At 40.4% G+C, this 23,999-nt stretch overlaps 2 protein-coding genes across 2 annotated transcripts in view; one reads left to right on the top strand and one right to left on the bottom strand.

Moving 5' to 3' along the window:
- CRLF3 (cytokine receptor like factor 3) overlaps positions 1–15,878 on the top strand; it is a 35,120-nt gene extending 19,242 nt beyond the window's left edge. The window contains exons 7-8 of the mRNA XM_060253197.1: positions 11,840–11,952; positions 12,807–15,878. Of these exons, the coding sequence (XP_060109180.1) occupies positions 11,840–11,952; positions 12,807–13,063 (370 nt within the window). The 3' untranslated portion in view covers positions 13,064–15,878. The remainder of the gene's footprint in view (positions 1–11,839; positions 11,953–12,806) is intronic.
- A 2,540-nt stretch (positions 15,879–18,418) lies between these two features.
- Positions 18,419–23,999, bottom strand: part of SUZ12 (SUZ12 polycomb repressive complex 2 subunit) — a 53,898-nt gene continuing 48,317 nt past the window's right edge. Inside the window, exons 12-16 of the mRNA XM_060253198.1 lie at positions 23,752–23,895; positions 23,137–23,294; positions 22,086–22,284; positions 21,054–21,133; positions 18,419–20,732 (exon numbers count right to left, since the gene is read on the bottom strand). Coding sequence (XP_060109181.1) covers positions 20,387–20,732; positions 21,054–21,133; positions 22,086–22,284; positions 23,137–23,294; positions 23,752–23,895 — 927 coding nt within the window. The 3' untranslated portion in view covers positions 18,419–20,386. The remainder of the gene's footprint in view (positions 20,733–21,053; positions 21,134–22,085; positions 22,285–23,136; positions 23,295–23,751; positions 23,896–23,999) is intronic.

Consider the following 23,999-nt stretch of genomic DNA (forward strand, 5'->3'; position numbering starts at 1 on the left):
TCCAGGAGTTGCATCCTCCCACTTAATTATAGCTCAGGCAAGGCTTGTGACGGCTGCCTGTAGCAGAAATCCCCTGTGAGAGAAGGCTGCTTGGGGTACGTTTCCTTCCAGAAATAGGCTTGCTAATTCATTACAATGAGATTAGAAATCCTGGCAGATTCTCTGAGCTGCTTCATCTTGAGATGAGGCTGTTTTGGCCAGGTGTGGGTCCTGGTGGGAATGCCCTGGTGCCAGCAGTAATTACCAGCTCAAGGGACTTCTCAGATTACATAGACTTCTAGCTTTGCACTCCTGGATTAATCGACTTCCGAAAAGCTGCAACAGGCTGTATTTGCTCTTACTTTTCATATGGTCTTTCCATATCATGTACTGTTATGAAGCTCTTTGTACGAGGCTTTGCAGCACAGTGTATTTTAGAGAAGTTAAAAGCTGCAAGTATCACCAAACTGCTTGGGAACAGTGACCACAATATTCTCAAATTCAACACATGGGTGGAAAATTGCTTAGAAGCCCAAAAAAGTAACCTTTCATTTCAAAAGTAGGAATCTTTCTCAAAAACTGGGGGATTAGTTAATAGCGCAGTGAAGAACAGAGTCAAGAGAACTGATTCCTTTAGGTGCTCAAAGATTATTTAAAACCATAATATTAAAGCCCTGCCTAAAAGGTATATTTCATATAAGAAAGGGCACAAATAAGTGCAAGAGGTGCTAGTGTGGTTAAACGACAAAACCCTTAAAAGAAGTCTTCCTTTAAAAAGCAGGTGCCTTGCTCAGGAGAGGAAAATAAAAGAGGGCAGAACCTGTGGGAAAGTAAATGGAAGTTTGAGGCAAGCAAAGAAGGAATGAGAAGAGCAACTGGTGTAAGACATAAAGGAAAGCAACAAATATTCATTACATGATATCAGGAGCAAGAAATGAACCAAGTTGGTGTGAAAGGAGTTCTGAAGGAGGCCAGGGAGGCTGCAGAGAAGCTAAATGAATTTTGTGCATCAGTTTTTGTCTTGGAAGGAAATGAAGAGAGACCTATTGTCTGGGGGGGGGGGGAGACATTTGAGTAGCTATTACAGCAAGAAGAAAAGTATGCCATATTAGATCTGATCAAGAATCTGCAAATTAGCATGACATGTTTTATTCTGGCTTTACTGAAGTCTTACAGATGGCTCTAAATTAGAGTATTGCCTCTTTGTTGTCTCTTTTATTGCTACTTTTTACGAAGTTACTGCCGTTTTAATTGACCTTTATGCTGCTAGTTTCTATTTTTAGAAAGCCACAAACTGCTTCAGAAGTATTTTTGTTGAGACTATGTGGGTTTAAACATTTTTAAAATGCCACTTTAGCTGATTGGAATACTATGCTGTTTTTTTCCCTCCATCTCAAAAATAAAATGCCAAAGACACAAAGATCAATCAGTATGATCAGAGAGGGGCTGTAGGTCAGTGGCAGAGAATCTGCTTGGCATACAGAAGGTCCTAGGTTCAATGCTGGACATCTCCAGCATTGAAAGGATTGGGTAGTAGGCAGTACTCCCTTTAAGCTGTGGAGTCTTGTGAGCAAAAATTCTACTTTGTGGGCTACTGGCATTCAAGTTGTGAGCAAGTAATTTGGCTACTGCAAAAATTAGTTTGCTCTGGGGCCATCCTTTCTGAGCAAAAATGTGTGAGCCAGAGGCTAAGAAACTGTGAGCTAGCTCACACTAACTCAGCTTAGAGAGATCACTGGTAGTAGGTGATGTGAAAGACCTCTGCCGAAGACTCTGGAGAGCCACTGAGTAGATAGCACTGACCTTGATGGTCTGATTTGGAATAAAGCCGCTTCATCCAAGTACTGGACTGCTTACTTGGGAGGAAAATCGTTTCCCACATGAGTCTATGGAATCATAGGTTTTTTGGAGAAAAGATTTATAAAATTACGCATGGTATAGAGCAGGGGTGGCCAACAGTAGCTCTCCAGATGTTTTTTGCCTACAACTCCCATCAGCCCCAGCCATTGGCCATTCTGGCTGGGGCTGATGGGAGTTGCAGGCAAAAAACATCTGGAGAGCTACTGTTGGCCACCCCTGGTATAGAGAAAGCACCCTGACCTGGATAGCCAAAGCTAGCCTAATCTTGTCAGATCTCAAAAGCTAAGCAGGGTTGGCCCTGGTCAGTGTTTGAATAGGAGACCACCAAGGAATACTGGGGCTACTACACAGAGGCAGGCAGTGGCAAATCACCTCTGAATGTCTCTTGCCTTGAAAACTCTATGGGGTTGCCATAAGTTGGCTGTGACTTGACAGCAAAAAAGAGAGAAAGGAGGAATGGAGAGGCCTTTCAACTCCCTTTCCTAATAGCAGAACTCATGGTTGTGCAAGGACATTAATCAACAGAAGGATCAGAAAGAGCAAAGGAAAGTAATATTTTCAAGCCATACATAGTTAAAATTTATCACACTGTCTGGAGATGGTGATGTTCACTAGCTTAGATGGCTTTTAGACTTGCCAGTCTCCAGGTGGGGCCTGGAGATCTCCTGCTGGCGGACATCAGCTCCCCTGGAGAAAATGGTAAATATCAAGAGGTTTAAATATGAGTGAATAATAAAGTCAAACACTTTAATAACACTTTTACACATATGAAGCTGCCTTATACTGAATCATACCCTCGGTCCATCAAAGTCAGTATTGTCTACTCAGACTGGCAGCAGCTCTCCAGGGTTTCAAGCTGAGGTTTTTCACACCTATTTGCCTGGACCCTTTTTTGGAGATGCCAGGGAATGAACCTGGGACCTTCTGCTTACCAAGCAGATGCTCTGCCACTGAGCCACCGTCCCTCCCCAAAGCCCATTGTTGCATAGTGTATATGCAACCTACATTTATCAAAATGTAGCACAGCAATAGTCATCATTAGTAACTTATAAACCACTTCTGATACTAAATTCACAAACACTCATAATACAGACACAGCTGGAAAAAGAGTTCTTTTCACTCCCCCACACTGTCTGTTGTATAAAGATAATGGTACAGTTCCTCAGAGGTAATTACCTTCCTGCTGGAAACAGAAAGAGCAATTAACATGCGTTGATCCAAGTTGTTAAATGTTGTACTGAGGTTCCAGGATAAAACACTGAGAGAAAACGGCTGACAAAGGTCTGAAACCATGAGGAATCCTGGGCTGTGGTCCCTCACTCTCTGAGACAAGCTGTGATTGAGATTTGAGGACTCCACCCAAGTTGCTGAACATAAGGGAGAACAGCAGGAAGGCAATTGCCTCTGAGGAACTGTACCTTATTATCTTCATACAGCAGACAGTGTGGGGGAGTGAAAAGAACTCTTTTTCCAGCTACGTTTGTATTATGGCCCTGTTTACACAGTGTGTTGAGTCCATGTTAAACTGACCTGGTTCTTTTCTGAATATCTTTGTTCCGGATATTATCGATCAGACTGCCATACTGCAATTCGAATAACTCTGTGGTGAAACCTTCTTCTGCCGTCCACATGGCACCATGCAGTTCTTTTTCCCTCCACTATTATGCACATGTGCATATTATGCGCATGTGCATAGGTGAAAACATTACGTGGTTATGTGGTTATGCGCATATCGCTAAGTAGTAAAAAAAAATTGTGGCTGTAAACCGGATGTCTGAGGCTCGTTTTGCTCTGGGACAGCCTTCAGACACCCGGAAGCTGGTTAATATCGCAGCATAACTATCCACATGGAGAAAACTACGAGGTGAAACCGGAGAACTCAAGAAGCACCGCAAAGGAGCAGGTAACAAAATAATCCAGTTCCAAGAAGGATTGGGGGGGCTACCACGAGTTAATACAGGGAGGCAGATGTTGCTGTCTGATTAGCCACTTTAAATCCGGAAGGAAACAGCAGCGACATCTGGTTATACTGTGCGTCTGAACAGGGCCCTTGAGTGTTTGTGAATTTAGTATCAGGAGTGGTTTATAAGTTACTAATGATGACTATTGCTATGCATGTATTTTGATAAATGTAGATTGCATATACACTATATTGTGTAAATGCCCCTGGAGAAATGGCTGCTTTGAGGGGTGGACTTTAGGACATTGTACTATGCTGAGGCCCCTCCCCAAACTTTGCCCTTTCCTGTATCCATCCTCAAAGTTTCCAGGTGTTTTCCAACACAGACCTGACAACTCTGCTTTAAACAAAGGGCTAAACAAATTCATGGGCGATATTCTATCATTCTATCCAGCAAATTCATGGGGAATATTCTGTCATTGGCTGATAGCCATGACAGCCAAAGGAAACTTCCTTATTCAAAAGCACTGTATCTCTGAATAGATGCTAGGCAATACAAGAGGGGAGAGCAGCTGCCTTCATGGCCTAGAAACATAGCTGGCTGCTGTTGTGAACAGGCAGCTATATAAAGTATGACCGAGCAGGTTCCTATATTTTTAAGCTGACAAGTTTAATTACTCCCTCCAGGTCTCTTCCTCCCTCCAAAATATTTATTTCAGATCTGGTTAGCTTAGGGGAGGGGGTTTGTGTTTTTTGTGATTAGCTTATATTAGACTGTTTCATTATTATTATTCAAAAGTTACTGCTAGATTTTCCCCCTAAGTAAAGGAGAGCATTATTTGTGTTTTAAGATCTTGTGAGGCAGGTTGTTATTGCTTTGAAATACATGCTGTTGGCTGCTGCTTCTGCACATGATGAAGAGCGCACATGCACCCAAAGGAATGTATTTTCTGGTACACAAATGTAGTATCTGTGTATGAAAGCTATTATCAGTGAAGCTAATCCTTCCCAAGAGGATCCATTCAAACAATGAAAATGTTCCCCTTCTTCTTCCTTCCTTCCTCACTTACCAAGTTGTTCTCCCCATGATCCCTTAAGGATTTACTGGCTTCTCTGAATGACAATGGGGGGGAAATGACCATCCAAAGTTGGGAAAGCCGATATTTGTGAAAGGATCCAAGTGCACAGTGAGCCTGTCTCTTTCTCAGAAGAAACAATACTTGGTGATTTGAGCTCTACTGTCTTAACAGTTACAAAAAAACCATAATTTATCACAAGCCCTGGCTTATCTAATGGAATTTTGTATGCAAACTGATGCTATGTTAGTGTTTTCTAAGGCATTCAAGGAACTTTTAAAAAGTAAAGTCACTCACCTAATGTTTGTTACAGACCATATTTTCATAGAGTTAGAAGGGACCTCAAGGGTATCCTAGTCCAGCCCCCTGCACAATACCTCCCCCTCACACAAAAAAAATTGCTTCCTGACCCCAAAGTGATGATCAGCATTTCCCTGGGTGTATAAGAAAGGGCCATGAGAACTAAGCGCTGATGTAACCCTTCATGCCCTTTCTCTCATGCTCTGCCTAAGTTCACAGAATCAGCATTGCTGTCAGATGGCTATCTAGCCTCTGTTTGAAAACCTCCAAAGGAGAGCCCACCACCTCCCAAGGAAGCCTGTTCCACTGAGGAACTGTTCTAACGTTCAGGAGGGTCTTCCTGAAGTTTAACCAGAAACTCTTTTGATTTAATTTCCATCGGTTGGTGGTGGTCTGACCTTCTAGAGCAGGGGTGGCCAAACTGTGGTTCAGGAGCCACATGTGGCTTTTTCACACCTATTGTGTGGCTCTTGAAGCCCCCACTGCCCTGTTGGCTGGGTTGGTGAAGGCATTTGTCTCTTTAAATCACTTCTCCGAACCAAACCAGCTGGAAGTTTGGAGAATGCATTTAAAGTTAAAGTTGCTTTCTTTCCACCTCCACCTCCCTCCCACATCTATTTGATTTCCTCCCTCTCTCCCTCCCTATCTTGCGGCTTTCAAACATCTGATGCTCATGTCTTGTGGCTCTCAGACATCTGATGTTCATGTCTTGCAGCTCTCAGACATCTGACATTTATTCTGTGTGGCTCTTACGTTAAGCAAGTTTGACCACCCCTTTCTAGGGCAACAAAACTCAACTCCACACACCGTCCTCTATATGACAGCCTTTCAAGTATTTGAAGATGGTGATCTTATCACCTTCATTTTCACTGATTCCCTAGCCCCACTACAGATTAGTCCCCATGTCCTTCCTCAGGGTCTCCTATAACCCAGAAGTTGCATGTTGTGGAGATCCGGGGAATGATGGGAACAGGAATATTCAAACTGGCATGGGGGGAAAGTGACCCTTTAATAGAGGCTTAATGGTTGGAAATGTGACCCTTTAATAGAGGCTTAATGCTTGGAAATAGGCAGTTGAACCTTTTCAGGACATGGAAATAAATATCTGATAATGCTCTCTCTAAGCTGTGGAGGCTTGTGAGCAAAAATTCTACTTTGTGAGCTACTGTAATGAAAGTTGAGAGCTACTGCATAAATAAGTTTACTGTGGTGCCATTTTTCTTGAGCTAAGACAAATATGTATGAGCCAGAGCTTTAAAAAAACTGTGAGCTGCTCACACTAACTCAGTTTAGAGGGAACATGACTGGTAAGTAACATCTCATTAAGCCCTGTTAAAGCCCTGCAGGCCATCTGAAGATTTCATATATGAATGAACCTTAAGCTGATGGGCTTCCTTTTTTCATGTGAGCAAACCATAGTTTAGTGTTGCATCTGGAGTGGGTGAACTGGTTTATATTCATCATAGCTGTTTGCAAGCCAGAGCTGGAATTCACATGGTTTCCAGTTTTGGCTTGCATGCAAACTAGGGTTTAGGCAAGCCATATGTGAAGCTAGACCTGCCTCCTAAAAAGAATTATGTTTACCATCTGCAAGTCCTTAAAGAAGGACCTTTGTACTATGGAAAGAGCCCCAGCATCTGAATCCAATTAGTTTGGCCCTTTCTACAGCAGGGGTATGAGAGGAAGCTCCTCACTTAACCCTCCAGGTGCCAGATTTTGTAGCTTGATAATCCATCTGACTTTCCTTTCCATGAAGAAGATGTCATCTGATTTCTTAGGTGTTTCAATAACTCAAAGCAGTAAATCTGACACCGCAGCCCAGTCCCAAATGTGTTTTGAATGCCAGAGTCATAACACTCTGTGATATAGACTCAGTGCACACACTGCTGGATTTACAGCTTGCATTTGCACATGAGGAATGGGAACCCTTACTTGGTTTTACAAGGGTGCCCCTCTTCCTTGTGGATATTGTTACTGTTAGACAGACTTCTTTGGCCAGTTACTTCCTCTTCTTACATCTTGACCAAAGGAACCCCCTCCCCCTCACTTAACTACATGAATAGCCCTTGAATATGTATGGATGCTGTTTTTCAGTTCTATGGAGGGCATCATGACAGACTATAACTGTTTGGTTTTCATATCTGTAGCTTCAGTGTCTTTGTAAGTGGCTTTGCTGGTTTTTGTAAGCTACCCTGAACCAACATAGGCACTGGAAAAGTCAGAATATTGATGTTTAATAAATGCCTGGTTTTATTCAAGGTGAGCTTTTGTGTGCAAGCACACTTTGCCAAACAATGAAATGGAATTAGAAATAGCAATTGTACATATAGAGGGGCAGTAAATTAGCATGCAAAATAGTAAAGATGTTTTAAACAAATTAAATGAATAACAAGCTTGGTTTATGATTATCTGTTCAGGTTCAACGGGGTGGGGGTGAAGGAATAGCAAAGCATCAATCTGTCAGAATTGGAGACTGATGTATCCCTTAATGGTGAGAGTTTTTAATTAGGCTCCGTTCATGGAGATAAACCTTACAGCATCTTTTCCTTTGAAGTGGGGCATTGGCTGTATAGAGTGTTTTTCTTGTTCCAAGAACAGAGAAGTACATTTAAATACCATTCCTAATTACATTATGTACTTAATTATATTCTTGATTTTTAAGAGTAGTAAACTGAGACTCTGTTGTTACATGCATTCTGCTTCTCTCAAGCATATGGTTAACTAACAGAATCCTTTTCTTGGGGAGCAGGGTTATACAATCACTATTCCAAACAAGAAAAACATTAAAATACAGGGGATGTATAGCCCTTCTTGGTGAGAATACATGAGGACTGAATGAATTAGCATATGTAATGAGATAAAAAACAAATATCCTTGTTAAATTCAGGGGGTGCGGTATATATTCCAAGTGTTGTAATAATTTGTAATTCAGCGATTTCCCCTTTCCATTTTGTTCCTGAAGTTCCTTTGCAATAAAGCAACTACTTTGAGGTCACCCACTGAATGTCTTGGTAGGGTGAAGTGTTCCCCAACAGATTCTCAGTCTTATGCCCTGGACAAACCCTAGGCCAAAGGCTAAATGGACACAAATTGGAATCACAAGACTGAGAAACCTTTAGGGCAGGGGTGTTGAACTCATTTGTTATGAGGCCCAGATCGGACATAAATGAGCCCTTGCCAGGCCAGGCCATTGTGTCATAAAATGTAATGCCGGGTAGCAGAGAGATAAATTTTATAAAGGACACAGACAAACAGTTAATTAAAAAAAAACGTAAAATAAAATATGCTTAAAACATTAGCACTCATTGGTCTTAAAGGTGCTTTCTTTGTATCTCTCCTGTATGATTGAAGGAACTGGGCAAAGGAAGCTCTGGCTCTTTCTTTCCTTCCCCAGGGTACTAGGAGTGTGAGGGTCCTCAGCCAATAGAAGGAAGAGAGACTTGGTTCAGTAGCTCTGCTGTGCAACTGAGAGAACCTATGGCAAAGCAGAAGGAAGCAAGAGAGAGCAAGGAGGAGACAGATGACAGCCGGGGGCCTAATAGAAGCCTTCCAAGGGCCTGATTCACCCCACGGGCTGAATGTTTGATATCCCTGCTTTAGGGGATCTTCCTTCTGCACTAAAATGAGTCAGTATGTCCAGGTTTTCTAGAGAAGTGCCACATACATTTTCTAAATAAAGATGCTCTTGAAGGACATTTATTTTAGCCCTCATGCTTGCAAGTAGTCACTGGTTCAGTGCAAAAGTTAACTGTTATAATTAAAAAGAACCTCCATGAAGAGTAGTAACAGTATACCATTAGATCTTGGGGCAAAAAGGGGCTAACTGTCTTTTTCATGCCCTCCTTGGGAGCTTCCAGGGGTGTCTTGCAGGCAACTTGAGGAAACAGAATACTGGGTGGGGGATGGATCTTGCTCTCATCCAACAAGGAGATTCTTAGTTCTTTAAAACAGCAATGCAGTACTGAGTTGGTTTCAATAAGCTACTAAGTAAGGGTTTTATACATGGTTTCTTACAAATCCTCCAACCAGAGAGAGACTCTTGAGCCCTTGGGTATACAAGTTGATTATGCTCAAAATGATATTTTTAAAATTGTATGAGCTGACAAGATTTGATTTAAAACTAAAAACCAAGGCAGCTGGAGATTGTAAATCTCTGGTTCACTTTCTACAGACAGCCCACATGTGGATTACTTCCAGATGTGCAAGATTTAAACTCCCCCACCCCCAAACGCTTGACTTCAGCTATCTGTGACTTTTCCCAGGGGACCGGAAAGCTTTGGTTAGAGTATTAGGAGTGCAACATGGTTCCAATTTTGAATTTTAGTCGAAATATCATGGAAGAATTAACTCGTTATTCCCCAGCCTGCCTATTTTTTCAGATGCAAGCAAAACTGTTTTATTTCCTGTTCTGGAAAGACTGTACTCAGATTTTTTCATAGTTTTGACAAACATCTTATAACCAGTTTGTTTTAATAGAAAATTATGTCATAGTGTAAGCCCCATCTAAAATAAATGGACAGACTGTATACTGTAGTATGCTGACCAGGAAGAAAAGACAGTAACTTTTTGGGGCATGCAGTTTCTTACCTCGAGGAGGTCTGAGCTACATGTCCTCTACTTGCTTTGTCACTGTGACTTATGCCCACCAACTCCCCCATGGCCCAAATCTGAGCTTAGCCTTTTGCATCGCTCCAGCCATAACTCTTGTTGTAAAAGCATACACTGTCTGAGGAAGAGTAATGTCTCTTTTGCTTCCTGTATCATGCCTAGCACAAAACATGCTTGGTGCTGCTGCTCAGTAAATATTGAGTCTTTCCTGGTTCCAAAACAATGTATTCCAAATGAAGGAAACAGACTTCAGAAGGTTTTGCAACAATAAGTGCTGCGGTCAGGCCCCTGTCTGAGACCCCCCCAAAAGGCCAAGAGTTAAGAGCTTCTATAGTTTAAGTCCTCATGGATGCAAGAGCGAATCATTCCAGGTGTTGCAGGAAGCTACCTTCTTTCTAGTTTGCAAAAGCAATCAAACATGGAGCTTAAAGGCAAAATACCTTTGCTCCATGTGGTTTGCATGTTACAACAGCAACACAAGGCCACAGGAATCTGTCTCAATATTTTACACCAGTGATGCTTCAAAATGATGCAAGAATCAAAAGGTTTCCCTTGACAATAGCAACAACACTGACGGAGGACCTCTTTTACCAACAAAGATGGTCTGTATGTACTTAACCATACCACTTCTGCTTGCAGGAATAATCAAATGCTAGATGGCCTATCATAGACCTTAGGGTTTTGACAGAATGGGACAATGGGGACATGACAGAAAAGATATATGGAGATAAGAAATAGAGAAGTTCCCCAGGACACCTAAATGAAATATGTCATATTGAAATCCAGTCCAAGTCTTTTTGTTGAAGTGTTGTAGAATTTTGCAGCCCATTATTTGCAGTCATGAGGGACAGAAATGTCATTTTATTTTGATTTTAAAAAACCTCAAAATACGAGGATCTCAGGTTTCATAACTGCTGGAGGCTAAATTGGGAGACTGGACCTACCAGAGTTACACAAGGAGCCATGCTCTCAAGAGGGTTTCATACAACTGTTTGAGAAGGAACATCGAAGGACACAAGGCAGTATTGCCCATTAAAATGCAGCTTGCCATTTTATATGCTGTGTGTCGCACCTTTTTCAGAGTTCATCATTGACATGGGCAAGGAGTCTGTTCACCTTCTTGAATCACTTTGTAAAATTGCCCATGAGCAGCTTGAAACACCTCTGATGTTTTCATGTGCAAGCAGTTCAGACAAACTAGATAAATGAGGACAGGTGTTAGCTTTTGATTGGACCAGGATGAATGCTGCTGCAGTTAAAATCTCAAGAGCCTTTTTTTTTAATTTGAAAAGAAGCCTTCTCTGAAGCTGTGAGTTCTAGACATTTAAAGAAATGCCAGTGATTAGTGGCAGTACAATTTACCAATGGTAAATAGTTTAACTTGGACTTATTAAAGTGTGTGTGTGTGTGTTTTTGTTGCCTTTTTATGTATGCAATTGTTCAGCATTCTCAGATTGCCTTGAAAGGACAGAATACCAATGTGCCATTACATAAGGTCATCATGAAGGTATTGAATCTTCACCTGAGGTCTCATGGCGGGGGCAGGCTTTTCCCACTGCTTGTATCTTAAGGGGGTGTGAACACTGAGTGATTCTCAAAACTTCAAGTCAGCTGGTAAATTCAGCGTGTGTGAGGATTTCATGAAATGGGTGGTGGTTCCAGTTGCCAGCATCACAAAAAAATGAACCATTTAGACAAACCATAGGTTCAGAAATTAGGTTTCTTCTATAGTTTACAACAGAAGAACAGATGCCCAGAATACACAGGCACTGTTGCTATTAGCTAGGGCCATGTTAACAATAATACTGGAAGGGAACAGGATATCACTTACATTGTTGATGTCACATACCTTGTTGAGGAGAGGGATGGTGACTTAGTGGTAGAATATCTGCTTGGTAAGCAAAAGGTCCCAGGTTCAATCCCTGGTATCTCCAACTAAAAATAGTCCAGGCAAGTAGGCGTGAAAAACCTCAGCTTGAGACCCTGGAGAGCTGCTGTCAGTCTGAGTAGACAATACTGACTTTGATGGACCAAGGGTCTGATTAAGTATAAGGCAGCTTCATATGTTCATAAAGTTTCAGAGCATAGCAAACTCTTGTGGGTTTTTTTCCTGCAGAATTGAAACAGTTGGCCCAGTGGACAAAAAAGACAGCATAGGAGTTTGTGTGGAGCAGCAAAATGGCTGCGATTCTTTGCAGCGGGACAAAGCTGTGTGCGTTAGCACTAATGGTGAGTTGCTCGAGGATTCTCTTGCTAACAAGCAACTTGGATAAGGGTGGCAGAGTATCTCAGACTTCCTAAAGTCTGCCTTTATTGTGTGTGGCTTATAATTCAACCTAACAATCACATGTTCTAGAAAGACAGAACCAGTGTTTTGTTGACTAGAGGGAATGTTTTAAAGTTATGCTTGTAGACAGTCATTCCTGTGGTCATTTGTGGTGATTAGAAGTTCCTGCAGGTGACCAGGCAGGGGAGTTTTAATAAAGATGGGGGAAGCAGAAAGCTGTTTTCCTCCGCTGCTGTTGATATATAGCATAGATATGTGTGAATAGACAGGCTGCTAAGTAGTAAATGGTGCAGATCTGTTTGCAAGACTGTCTTTGTGTTGGATGCTGGGTAAAATTTCCACATGTGCTACAACTCTTGCACAAAGTCACAACTTATTCTCTCTCCACTTTTCTGCTTGCCCAAGATGCTGTGCAACCAGTTTCTGGGCACTCTAATATATAGATAAGACTCACTGGAAAAGACAGTAATCCTAGGGAAAGCTGAAGGCAGCAGGAAAAGTGAAAGACACAACACATGATGGATTGACTTAATCAAAGAAGCCATGGCCTTCTGCTTTCAAGGGTTAAATTAAGCAAGGCTGTTATGATAAGGACATTTTGGAGGTCATAAATTCATAGGGTCACCATAAGTCAGAAGTGCCTTGATGGTACATAACACACATAATATATGGGAGGAAGCATACTAGTTGTTACATAAGATCTTGTGCAAGTGGAGCTACGCTAACTCTGTTTGTCTCCACTTGTACATCTGTTTATGTATGTGAAATACTAATTTCCTTACATTACCTGTTTCAGGTGCTGTATTTGTGAATGGCAAAGAGATGACAAACCAATTGCCCGCAGTTACTTCAGGATCAGCTGTGACGTTTGACATGGAAGCTGTGAATCTGGGCCCTTCCAACAATAATGAAGGAGGGAACTTCAAACTTAGAGTTACAATTAGTTCTAACAACAGGGAAGTGGTCTTTGACTGGGTACTTGATCAGTGCTGCGGTTCTCTGTATTTTGGATGTTCGTTCTCCTACCCAGGGTGGAAAGTGCTGGTGTTCTAGCCTCTGAAGCAATGATTAAATTGTGTCCCTCTGTAATTGCTCAGTGACACAGTGGTTTGCTAAAGCAGACTCCTAAACTGTGTGTGTTTTTAGTACACTGAGATAGAGTCTGTATAGGAATGAGCCCCATAACAAAAACCGGTCCTATGTGATTGAATTACTTGAACTCTATCCTCGTTACTGGATTCACTTAATATAGAGGTGAAACATTTTGGAGTAAATCTGGAAAACTAAGTAGATTTTCAAGACTGATATCTATTTAAGTGTTTAGATTATTTTTTTGTGGGGTGGGGTGAGAGACCCAGAGTGGATCCTATCACTGTGTTCCTATCTATGCATCATTGCGCTTACTGTACAGGTTGGACTTTGCCTAATGCGGCTTTTATTTTTGGCTCAGGGTTAGTGGACCAAACTCATACATGTGCTGTCTTGCTCAGAGGAAGGTACTGCAACTGTAAACAATAGCTTGATCATGCTTCAAAAATGTTGCTTCTTTGAAATCTGACGTTGATGCATTTTGCCCGTTGGAACACTTCATCTGGTGGGTGGTACCGTTGCTTTACTACAGCAAAACAACAACATCTTAAGCTGAGATTCTTCAGATGTACAGTACCTCTGCCTCCGCTCCTTAACTATGTGCCTTAGTTGAAGGCTTTTATTTAACAGTATTGTATGTGTAGGAGAATTACATTTTCAGTAATTGTGCAGCAGCCAGTTACCTGCCACTGGATTGTTAGCACTTAGGTCAAGCTTTGGAATAAATGGTGCATTCATGCAATTTTTTAAACTTCAGAATTACTCCAGGAAGCCCCACATCAAGTGCCCTTACCAGGATGACATCACGCAGTTCAGCAGAACTGCTGTGTTGTTTAGCAATATCCCTTTGGGTAAGAAGGTCCTTTGTCAGTTCTGAACATCCTTGAGGAGAACCCACAGTGAAAAAGTGTTCTCATACAGAATAACTTGTCACGTTTTTCCTTACTGACTGAGGAATTCAAAGAACAACTCTGGAGTAGCTTAGGATAAGTGGTCACTGGGGTGTGGGAGATTGTTCCTGCAATCAAGGAGGTACCATATAGAAAAGGGTACATGTATATGCATCCATAGCAAAATACTAATATCCACTAGCTTGCACAGGATTAATACAGGGTCTGGGTAATGGTATTGCCTGGGGAACAACTGCTTTGTAGCACATGCGTAGCTTATGTATGCTAGGCCGAAGTTTCAAGCCTCCCCCCGTTTAAGCTATTGAAATGCTTAATTTTTAGGGTATTTATTTTTCTGTGACTAAGGCAGCTCAGTCTATGTGATGCTACATCACAGTAATGATATTCTGTGTGTTTAGAAGCCTATGTGGTTCCCAGGTTTGTTTGCAGTTCTTCTCTGAAAAGGGTCCTAATTAATATTGCTTTTCAGGCAGCAACTTTGGCTGTAATGGCCTGGGCTGCCATACCACCCATCCTTTAGGGGGGAAATAAAGTTTGTTGATACAAACCATCAGAAACCCCTTAGCAGCAACTGCTTGACTGCCTTGGTATTAAGAGCTCTCGTGCTGGCATGGGAGTTCCAGGGGCCCTTGGACCAGCTTGCAAGGGCTTAAAAAGTGTCCCTTTTAAAAAAGACCTCTTGGTGGTGGACTGTTTGGGCACCAGGCTTCATCCTTGCAGCAAACCACCAGGGGTTCTTGGTGGCACTTGTTCTCAGGGCAAAAAGCTTAGCTTGCTGCCCTGGATGCAATCCTATTTTCTAATGCCTTGTGGAGGCAAAGTATATTTGCATTCAGAGGGGTATAAGAAATAAACTTTTTTTCCCCGTTGGCTTAAACTATTGGGTAAAAAGCAAGGTGATTGTTTTTGTTTCTAAATAAATTTTCCTGAGCCAGGTGCAACCTATCCTCCCCGCCGCTTTAAAATAGAGACAAGCAGAAAAAAAAAATTCCCTTTCACTGACAATCACTGGTTTTCCCTTTCTGTTCTTTTTACATATAGACTGAGGTGTTACAGGTAATCAAAAGAATGGCTTGGGGATTTCTCCATCGACATGGCTGTGTACTTGAAACAGAGACTCTATGTGAGACTGAATATGTGTAGGGCACAGTTAATACTTAGCCCTGAAATATATGTTCTCTGCACTGTTGATGGGTGAGTGAATCGTAGCCTCATAGACCTCTTGTTCCACTTGAGTATATACATATTCATATATCTGCGAGTATGCCCTACCCCCCAAAGAATTTGGCCAACCAGCCAGGTATAACACATATAGCGGAAGAGCTTGCACCTATTAAATCCCACTGTACAGCATATGGGCTAGAGCCATTTGTAAAGCAAACCATTACTCAGACAGTAGTAAAATGAGATCTTCACTTTAAAATGTATTTTTCAGACGTACATGGAAGTGAGTAGCTGTCATTCAGGAGTTCTTGATAAAGACTTTGCTGATTAGCACACCAAGCTTTGACCCTGAGCATTTTTTTAGCTGTGGCTGAAGCGGATATTTTGAAAAGTGGCGTGGGGGTGGGGCTGTAGTGTGGAAAGGAAAAAGGCTTGTGTTAATTTAAGGATCTGCTCTTATGCAGGTCTCACTTAAGTATAATACGTCAAAGAGTTTACCTCTTGAGTTATTTTTGTACGTAATGATTGCTAGAATATTTGTTCCTTTGAAAATGTACAGTGTTACTGAATAGTGCTGGGATGTGAACTTGAGCTCCCAAGTATGTTTTATGAAACATATTCATTTACCTCAAAGTACTTTGTACCATGACTTTTAAATGTAAGTTTGAACTTCACCTGTTTAATAAAAGTATTCTGAAATATAATTGGACTGATGTTTCCTTCCATGGCCTAGTTTCTCATTCCTCTCATTCTTTTTTTTAGCCTCACAACAAACCTGGGAGGTAGGTTAGGTGATTAATTGACTGTGTTACCCAGTAACTTTAATGACTGAGGTGGATTTGAACCCTGTTCCAATGCTGTTTTCCTGAGGGAAACTCCTGTAACTTTTTCAGGTAGGCAGTTACAAATTAAGGAAATACTTTTCTTCCTGTAAGATGACATGCCAGTTTTTGGTCTAAGTTTCTAGCAATGTCCCACGGATTAAATTCTGGGAAAGTGCTAGAAAGATCACTGGAAAAAACTCAAACTGTGGCAATACTGGCAGCTTCCTGCAACAAAATGTTGTATTTGAAACAGGATATATAGTGAGTTCCACTAAGGCTTGGCTTGTATCTGGCCAACTACAATCCCTCCCCCTCTCCCCCATTTTAACAGCACACCAATGTCTTCATAGGCAGATGCTCCCCCTCCCCCATACTTGGGATAAAAGTTACTTACCTCTTATAAAAGAAATGTAATCCAAATAGGAAAAGTCCCCTGTGCAAGTACCAGTCGTTTCCAACTCTGGGGTGATGGTGATGTTGCTTCCACGACGTTTTCATGGCAGACTTTTTACGGGGTGGTTTGCCATTGCCTTCCCCAGTCATCTACACTTTCCCCCCAGCAAGCTGGGTACTCATTTTACCGACCTTGGAAGGATGGAAGGCTGAGTCAACCTTGAGCTGGCTACCTGAAAACCAGCTATCGCTGGGGATCGAACTCAGGTCGTGAGCAGACCTTAGGACTGCAGCTTTAACACTCTGCTTAAATTAATCCAAATAAAGGAACCATAATTTCAAAAAGTCCTGCAAGCCTGTAATTAATAGATCCTACCCCTGAAGGAGCACATATACATAGGTCAGGATTTTGAACCACACCCCCAGGATAAGAATTCCCAGATCACCAGCCTGAGTTTTAAGACACACATGCCACTCTTACTCTAAATACTTTTGTTTTAGGTGATTTTCCTAACAATGAGTCCTTGCTCCCTGAAAATGGGTTCATCAGATCTTTCCGTAAGGCAAAGTTTAAGTAGTTTTTCTTCACCAAGTCCAGGCTATTTTAAAATGCCATTGGTTTCTGCGTGGTGCTGCGCTAACGTTATTACAGAATTACTGTTTTGTTGGAACACATCTAATGCCAAAGTGACAGTTAAAAACTTGACAGGAAATCCACCATACTGAGACAATTTTCTAATATCCCAAACTGCAAGTGGTGATTTCTTTAAATTTTATTTGTAAAGAAACTGCATTGATTACAGGTGTCCTCAGGGAGAGGGTGAAAATAATTTATGGAGCCAATTTGTTTTTTTGTGGTAAGCACTGCACTGATTCCCCTTTGAAGGTTCACTGCTTTGGGTGCATCATCCTTAGAGACAACAAAAGGGATGGCTGCATTTACCCAGTGTTTTATAAAACAGATCCTTGATGTCAGTCAGTGTACAGTTAAATTACTGTATGTATTTCAGCAGCATAACCATTTTACTCAGTAATTACCAGCAGAAAATAGTATTTGATGACTAACAATTTTCAGCTGTATCTTTAGCACATTTTCAAGGAGTAAATGTTGAAGTACCAAGACATTGGGGGGGGGGCATCTTTGGCCTTAGGTAGCTTTCATAAAAATACACAGTGATACCAAAGCAGCACTCTTCAGTGGTGGTGAAACCTTCGGGTTTTCATACCACATTTTTGGGCAAGTTTGGTTTACATTTTAATCTATTTGCTCCCTGCCACTGATGGGCAAGGCAATTAATTCTAGTGAATAAACAAAACAATAATAAAGCTGCAGAATGATCCATTGCAGTTTGACTGTAGAACTCATGTTTATCGGGAATAAAATCCCAGAATCCTTTATTTCGATTATCCTATAGCACTCATGTTAACAATTTCATAATTTAGTTAAAAAAAACATTTTTACTTAAGTAATGGGACCACAATTTACAACAATGTGATTCATATTTTTGCTGCTGGAAACCACCTATGTTCAAATCTTATAGCTCCTATTGCAAAATCCAGGATCTCTCTTTTGGCTTACTGTACAATTATCAATTAAATTTATGCATGCCCAGGGCTTTTTTTTGTTGAAAAAGCCCAGCTGGAACTCATTTGCATATTAGGCCACATCCCCTAGTGGCAAGCCAGCCAGAACTGCATTCCTGTTCAAAAAAAGCCCTGTGCATGCCTAAAGCGATCCTAACACTGATTTAAATGCACAAGATCTACATGACATAATCATGTTCCCCATTGGTTAGCAAAAGCAAAGGAAGTATTTAATAATAACACACACGACATTTGCATTCACAGATTGTCCATTTCAGTTCAGACTACAGATGACAACACACAATGCTGCTCCCTGTCTGTTCATCTTTCAATACTACTGCATGTTTAGAGAATGTGTGTGCTTGGTTCCAAACATGAAGAGTTCTTTTCTACACAAAATACTTTTCTGGCTACTCATGAATAATTAGACAACACTGTTGCACATTTTATATTATTGAACTTTATGTACAAAATCCAATTTCAAATAAAACATTTAATGTAAAAACAAAAAGGTCCATTAAACATTGTTTCTTTATATCTACTGTACCATTCAAATGTTCACCCAGTTTACATGATTTCTTCAAAGTCTCATTAAGGGTACATATAGAAAATCCATCTTTATTATAAATAGAAACAAAGGGATTCTCAGCTTTTATTATAAATTGACATGACATACAAAGTTTACCGGACAGAAGTAATTTCATTACTAATTTTTTGGGGAGTCACCAACTTTTTGTGCAAACAATGCTAGCCTCCTTTTAAGCATTAATAGCGCGACTGCTTAAGAAGTGACATCAGCAATAGTTCTAGAACTACCGTCTCTCCTAAAATATATTCTTTACATATGTGCACAGCATTAGCAAATTAAAGCCCAGGAGAAATGCTTTATCGGCTATTCAGAGGTGTAATTAGGGTTTGCTACAACTCAGAGCAGGCAAATCAAGAAGTCTAATGAAAGCTGCAGTTTCCCTCTTTCCTATTGACACAAATCAGTGACTAAGAACTTAATACTGGATGACGAATCACATCCACACCATTAGTTAAATAGTCTCACAGTTAAACACACCTTTAGGGACCAAAGTCAGTATTTACAGTTTTTATAAATTTCTGGGGGGGAAACCCACATTAGAAAGCCTTCCCCTCAGACCCCAAACTGGAAAAGAACAAAACAAAACCCAAATGAACAAAAAAAATAGGGAACTGCCTTCTTATGGAGGTGGAATGAAATAAAAAAATTAGAAATACCTGTATTTACATAATTGATCCTTTATAAATAAAGAATATGAAAAATGAACTATTTAATAAAAAAATGAGGTGATGTCACTCAACCACAGTGCTTGCTGGAATAAACCCTTGGTGCTGATACTATACCAGTAGTGAAACTACTTTCCATTGGAAAAAAAGAAAAAAATCTGTAAACATATGCATAAAATGTGTTAACAGCAGTGCAAAATTGCACAAAAACTATTTTGTTAGCATCTGTATTGAATGCAATACATCACAGAATACTTGCATAAGAAGTGCAACACATTTTCTGGTCCAATTTTACAGTGCATTTTCCCCTCAAAAGTAGCATCCAGCTATTTCAGATCAACTCCACACTCTGATCTTGCAGTCTGTACATAGGCAAAATAGCACAGATCCAAGAACTGCCTGCTGTAGCCTCTAGGTGCTTGTCATCACATGCCACAACAAAGTCCTAGACACTAGACAGTTCTGCAGAAGTAGATAGAAGATTTGATCTATTACACTGAGTGATCAGAGTTACCTACAAACCTAGTCTACTGGCTATTCAAATGGTATTTCCCATGTCTGTAATGAGAAAAGGCAAAGGTTTTTTCCCAAAGAGGTGTGAGATGAAGAAGTGCTGTTGTATTTTAATGTTTAAAAATGTGTTATTAAATCTGCAAGCTGTAGTTTGACACCCATCAATAAGAACCAAAAAAAAAGAAAGAAAAGAGATCCAAGTTAAACTTTGAATGGTGAATTATTTCCCATAAAAAGATAACCTGTAGAATTTAAGTACAAAAGCATAAACTGTCCCAAACTCCTTCCCCATTTTTTTTAACTCCATGGTAGGAAAGACAGCCGAGTACAGATGCAAAAATCTTTATATAAAAACTGGTTTACATATACTCAAGTTATGTAAATTCAGTACAGTTCATAATTAAAATTCCCAAAAATTGTATTGCTCTTCATGCTCAAACTTTGAGTATTGTCATTACATCACTAGAACTGATATACATGTAGTACTTGCATAATTAACTCAATAGGAACCATATTAACACTATCCATGTTGAAACCCTTTGTTTCCAGCAGTGCCCATTGGGAAACTATTTTATTCCTTAGAGTTCATGGTTCTTACAATGTCATTTCAATACATGTCCATTGAATGGCCTTCACTCCTCCCTTCAGATTTTCTGTTTTCTATTCTGTTTTGTCATGAACAAGGTACTATCCATTTCTGAAGTTTTCTCCCTAATGTTAATTTCACTGCAGCCATTAGTTGTCACAGTTTGTTCTTCACAAAGCTCTTCAATTGTGGTAGCAGCAGACTCTCCTTTTTCTAACTTCTGTTGCATTTCTCGAAGCTTAGTAACAGCTTTGTCTATTGACATTATGCTGATAAGATTAAAGTCATGCATGCTGACTAGATGAAGCATGAAGTTTCGACATAAGTTCTTCTTAATTATTGTGTGTCCATAATTTTCAACAAACAGCATACAGGCATGATTCATTTGATTGTCAGCAATAAACCTGTCACATAAAAAAGTAAAATAAATCACTATGGATTTATGCTCACAGATATAAGTTTCTCTCAGCATTCTGTTTAGATTAGCTGCTGCATAATACTCGCTTCTCAAATCCATATTTTTGTTTTAAATGTTACACAATCAGAACTATGAAAACATTTAAATTAGCACATTTCAACTGTATAGATTGGATCATTATGTGTTCTGCTCACAGAAGGGACTTGTTCTGTCTGAACGGGCAGCTTGGAATCCAACTCAGTAGCCATATTTATATTTTTTAACTAATAAGTGAGATTGAAATGTAACTTAAAGCTTTTTAACATACCCGTGCTTCATAACATGTAGATTCCATAATTTCATCACTTCTTTTTCTCCTTCATTAACATCAGAAAACTCTTCAATTTGCTGCAGCGAGACAATCATTTAAATTTTTAAAACAAAATAAATACATTTTCCCACCAGTGCTTGTTACAGTCATAACTGTTTCTCTGTGGTGAACCATATACTCAGGACACCATAGCTAGTCTAAAGGGAAATCTATTTGCTGAACCCACATACTATTATTTACCATTTTTATTGGAAGAAAGGAAAAGTACAGTTTAAACTTTTTTAGAAAGGGCAGGAAAACTGGAAGAAGGTATTGGGCTCACATCCCCCAAGCAGCACCAGTTCACTTTTCCTGCGGTATGGAGAGCAGTTAGCAGCATGAGGCAGGGGCCTGCTCCCTCTCCTACTCTGTGTGGGAGACCACCAGGAGGGAAGTATCACTGGAATGAGCACTTCAATGAGCTTAACATAAGGCACTAGTGGCTAAGTGGTGAATCTTCAGCTATACTCGTAAGCTTTTTAATTTGCTTTAGAAGTTTAGAAAGATAAATAGAGAGACTGCATCTAATAGTAAAGATGGAACCTCAAAAGAAAGAGCATTCCTTGAAAGCTTTCTAGCACAATAACAAGTTGCAGCACATTCTCATAACTGTGCTCTACTATAGTAACTACATACTGCTGTTTCACTATCCCTCAGCTTGCTGATTAAGACAACCTGCATGTGTTCAGTGGCCTGTCCTGCAATACGGCAGAGTGCTGCCATGTTTCTTAAGTGTCCATTTTGTTGGCCACTGTTTCAACCCCCACAATCCTTGGGTTTGTGACCATTCTTTTGCCATACTCAACTAGTGAGGGATAGCAGAGAGACCTAGTAGCCTCATGAGGGACAGCAGAAGAGAGGTTGCTTTCCTATGCCTGGCTATTTTATATGAATCCTGGGTCTGGTCTGGAAAGTGGCTCATTCACACAGATCATGTGCCCAACACATACACATGTGGGACCATACTCAAAATGAGACACAAATAACTACCGTGATAGTTTTTTCCCTTAGCCACTCAGGGTCCTTTTCATCTTCACTATCAACTTCCATTTCTTGTGGACGGAGAGGTAAGCACGTATCACTGTGGAAGTACAACCGATTGTGTCCACTGCTGTATGTTCTTTGCTGTTCTACTTCTCCATCTTCAGATTCAAGAAATTCTGACATGCTGGCTTTTGTACGCTTTGGTCTAAGAAACATGAATAACTGTCTGATAAGTATAAATAACTATACTGCAGGAATCTAAAGCACAGGAGCTGAATGATACCAGAAGACCATGCTTTTACATCCAGGCCAATCACAGGCCAGTTGCTATCCAAGCAGCAACTTACGCACAGAAATACATTAACAAAATCACATACATTTCAGTTTTGAAACTAGTAGGTATTCTGGAACTCTAACCAGACAAGTTTGGCAATGGAACTATAGTGTTCCACCCCAAAAGAACTTGGATAGTGGCTGGGATTCTCACCTGCCTCAAGCAAATTCCAGCAAACCAAAAAGTTAGAGCAGCCAGAACGCCCACCTCCATTTGCTTCATTTTATAAGCACATACGCGTGTGAAGTGAAATTAGGTGTACCACCCTTAACAGCCACAATAAGGAGAAATATTTCATTTATACAGTAGCTGTGACAGAAAACGCAAGAGAATGAGCATTTAAAACTGAGCTGTGAACTGAAATCTGCAAACCAAGTTTTTTCCATAATCCAAGTTACAGATTCATGCACATACATTTATTTTATTTATTTATTTATTTATTTATTTAAGATTTATATCCCGCCCTTCCCACAAGTGGCTCAGGGCGGCTTCCAATAGTAGATCCATCAAAATTACACATATAAAGGGATCCACCAACCCACTCCCACCCAACAAAGGCAACAGGGAGATCACCACCCAAAAAAGGCAACAGGGAGATCCTTCAACATTTTACAGCTGGACTGGGAAATGTGCAAGTGATAGGTCAAAGATGGAACAAAATGGATGATCTTGTGAATGCAGAATTACATATGATTTCAGAGCAAAACCAAGCTTCCCACCTACCGGCACACAAGAATATGCGTAATGGGAGTTCGCTTGACTGGCCCATTACGACTGAAGGCAAACCCAGGTTGACGATGTATATCCTGAGGATTTCCTGCGTAGGAGCCATCATAGCACTCATTGATAGAGACATCTATCCTAGCACCTTTTGGATGATACTGTAATAAATAAATATTTTGCACAATATAAGCAACTTCATGGCAATCAGACACTTGTTCTTCCTCCACCTGTTCTCTCCCAGAAACACTAATTGCTGAATCTCTACCCTGCTTGGTAATTTCCTCTTATTCTAGACAAAAACTTCAGGATATCAGAGTTGCAGCAGAATTAACTGCATAAGAAACTTTTTAAACAGTGTTCCAAAGAGTCAGGATTTTTCTAATCTCATCCTTTTGCAACACAATGAAACCATTTCACACTATCACTTCAATACAACTGGGAGCATAAAAGGTGATGCAGGCACTCTGATTAGATATTGCAGCTATGTATTGCTAGCCTGCTTCAGGAATACCAAATATGTTTAAAATTGACTTTCTGCCTCAGTACAGAAATCATATAATGCAAACAGAGAAATGGAAAGTTTTACACTGAGAAATATCAAGAAAGAATACTTACAACATAATTGAAAATAAACCTGCTATGACAAAGCTTGAGATGTTTGAGTAAGCTGTAAAGCTTGCGGCAGTTCAGTGTACACCACGGGCAATGCAAGTCATCTCTAGCCTCAGTCTGCTGCCTTGTGTTGTTGTTGTAAAGGAACTGGGGCAAAGAAAAGTTTGTGTTAACACACAAAATATGTTTACTTGTATTTAATTAGTGGACCTTTATTCCCAATGGATTTTTCAAGCACCTATGGAAGTCTC

Source organism: Heteronotia binoei, chromosome 13, assembly GCF_032191835.1.
Source record: "Heteronotia binoei isolate CCM8104 ecotype False Entrance Well chromosome 13, APGP_CSIRO_Hbin_v1, whole genome shotgun sequence".
NCBI classification, from domain to species: Eukaryota; Metazoa; Chordata; class Lepidosauria; order Squamata; family Gekkonidae; genus Heteronotia; species Heteronotia binoei.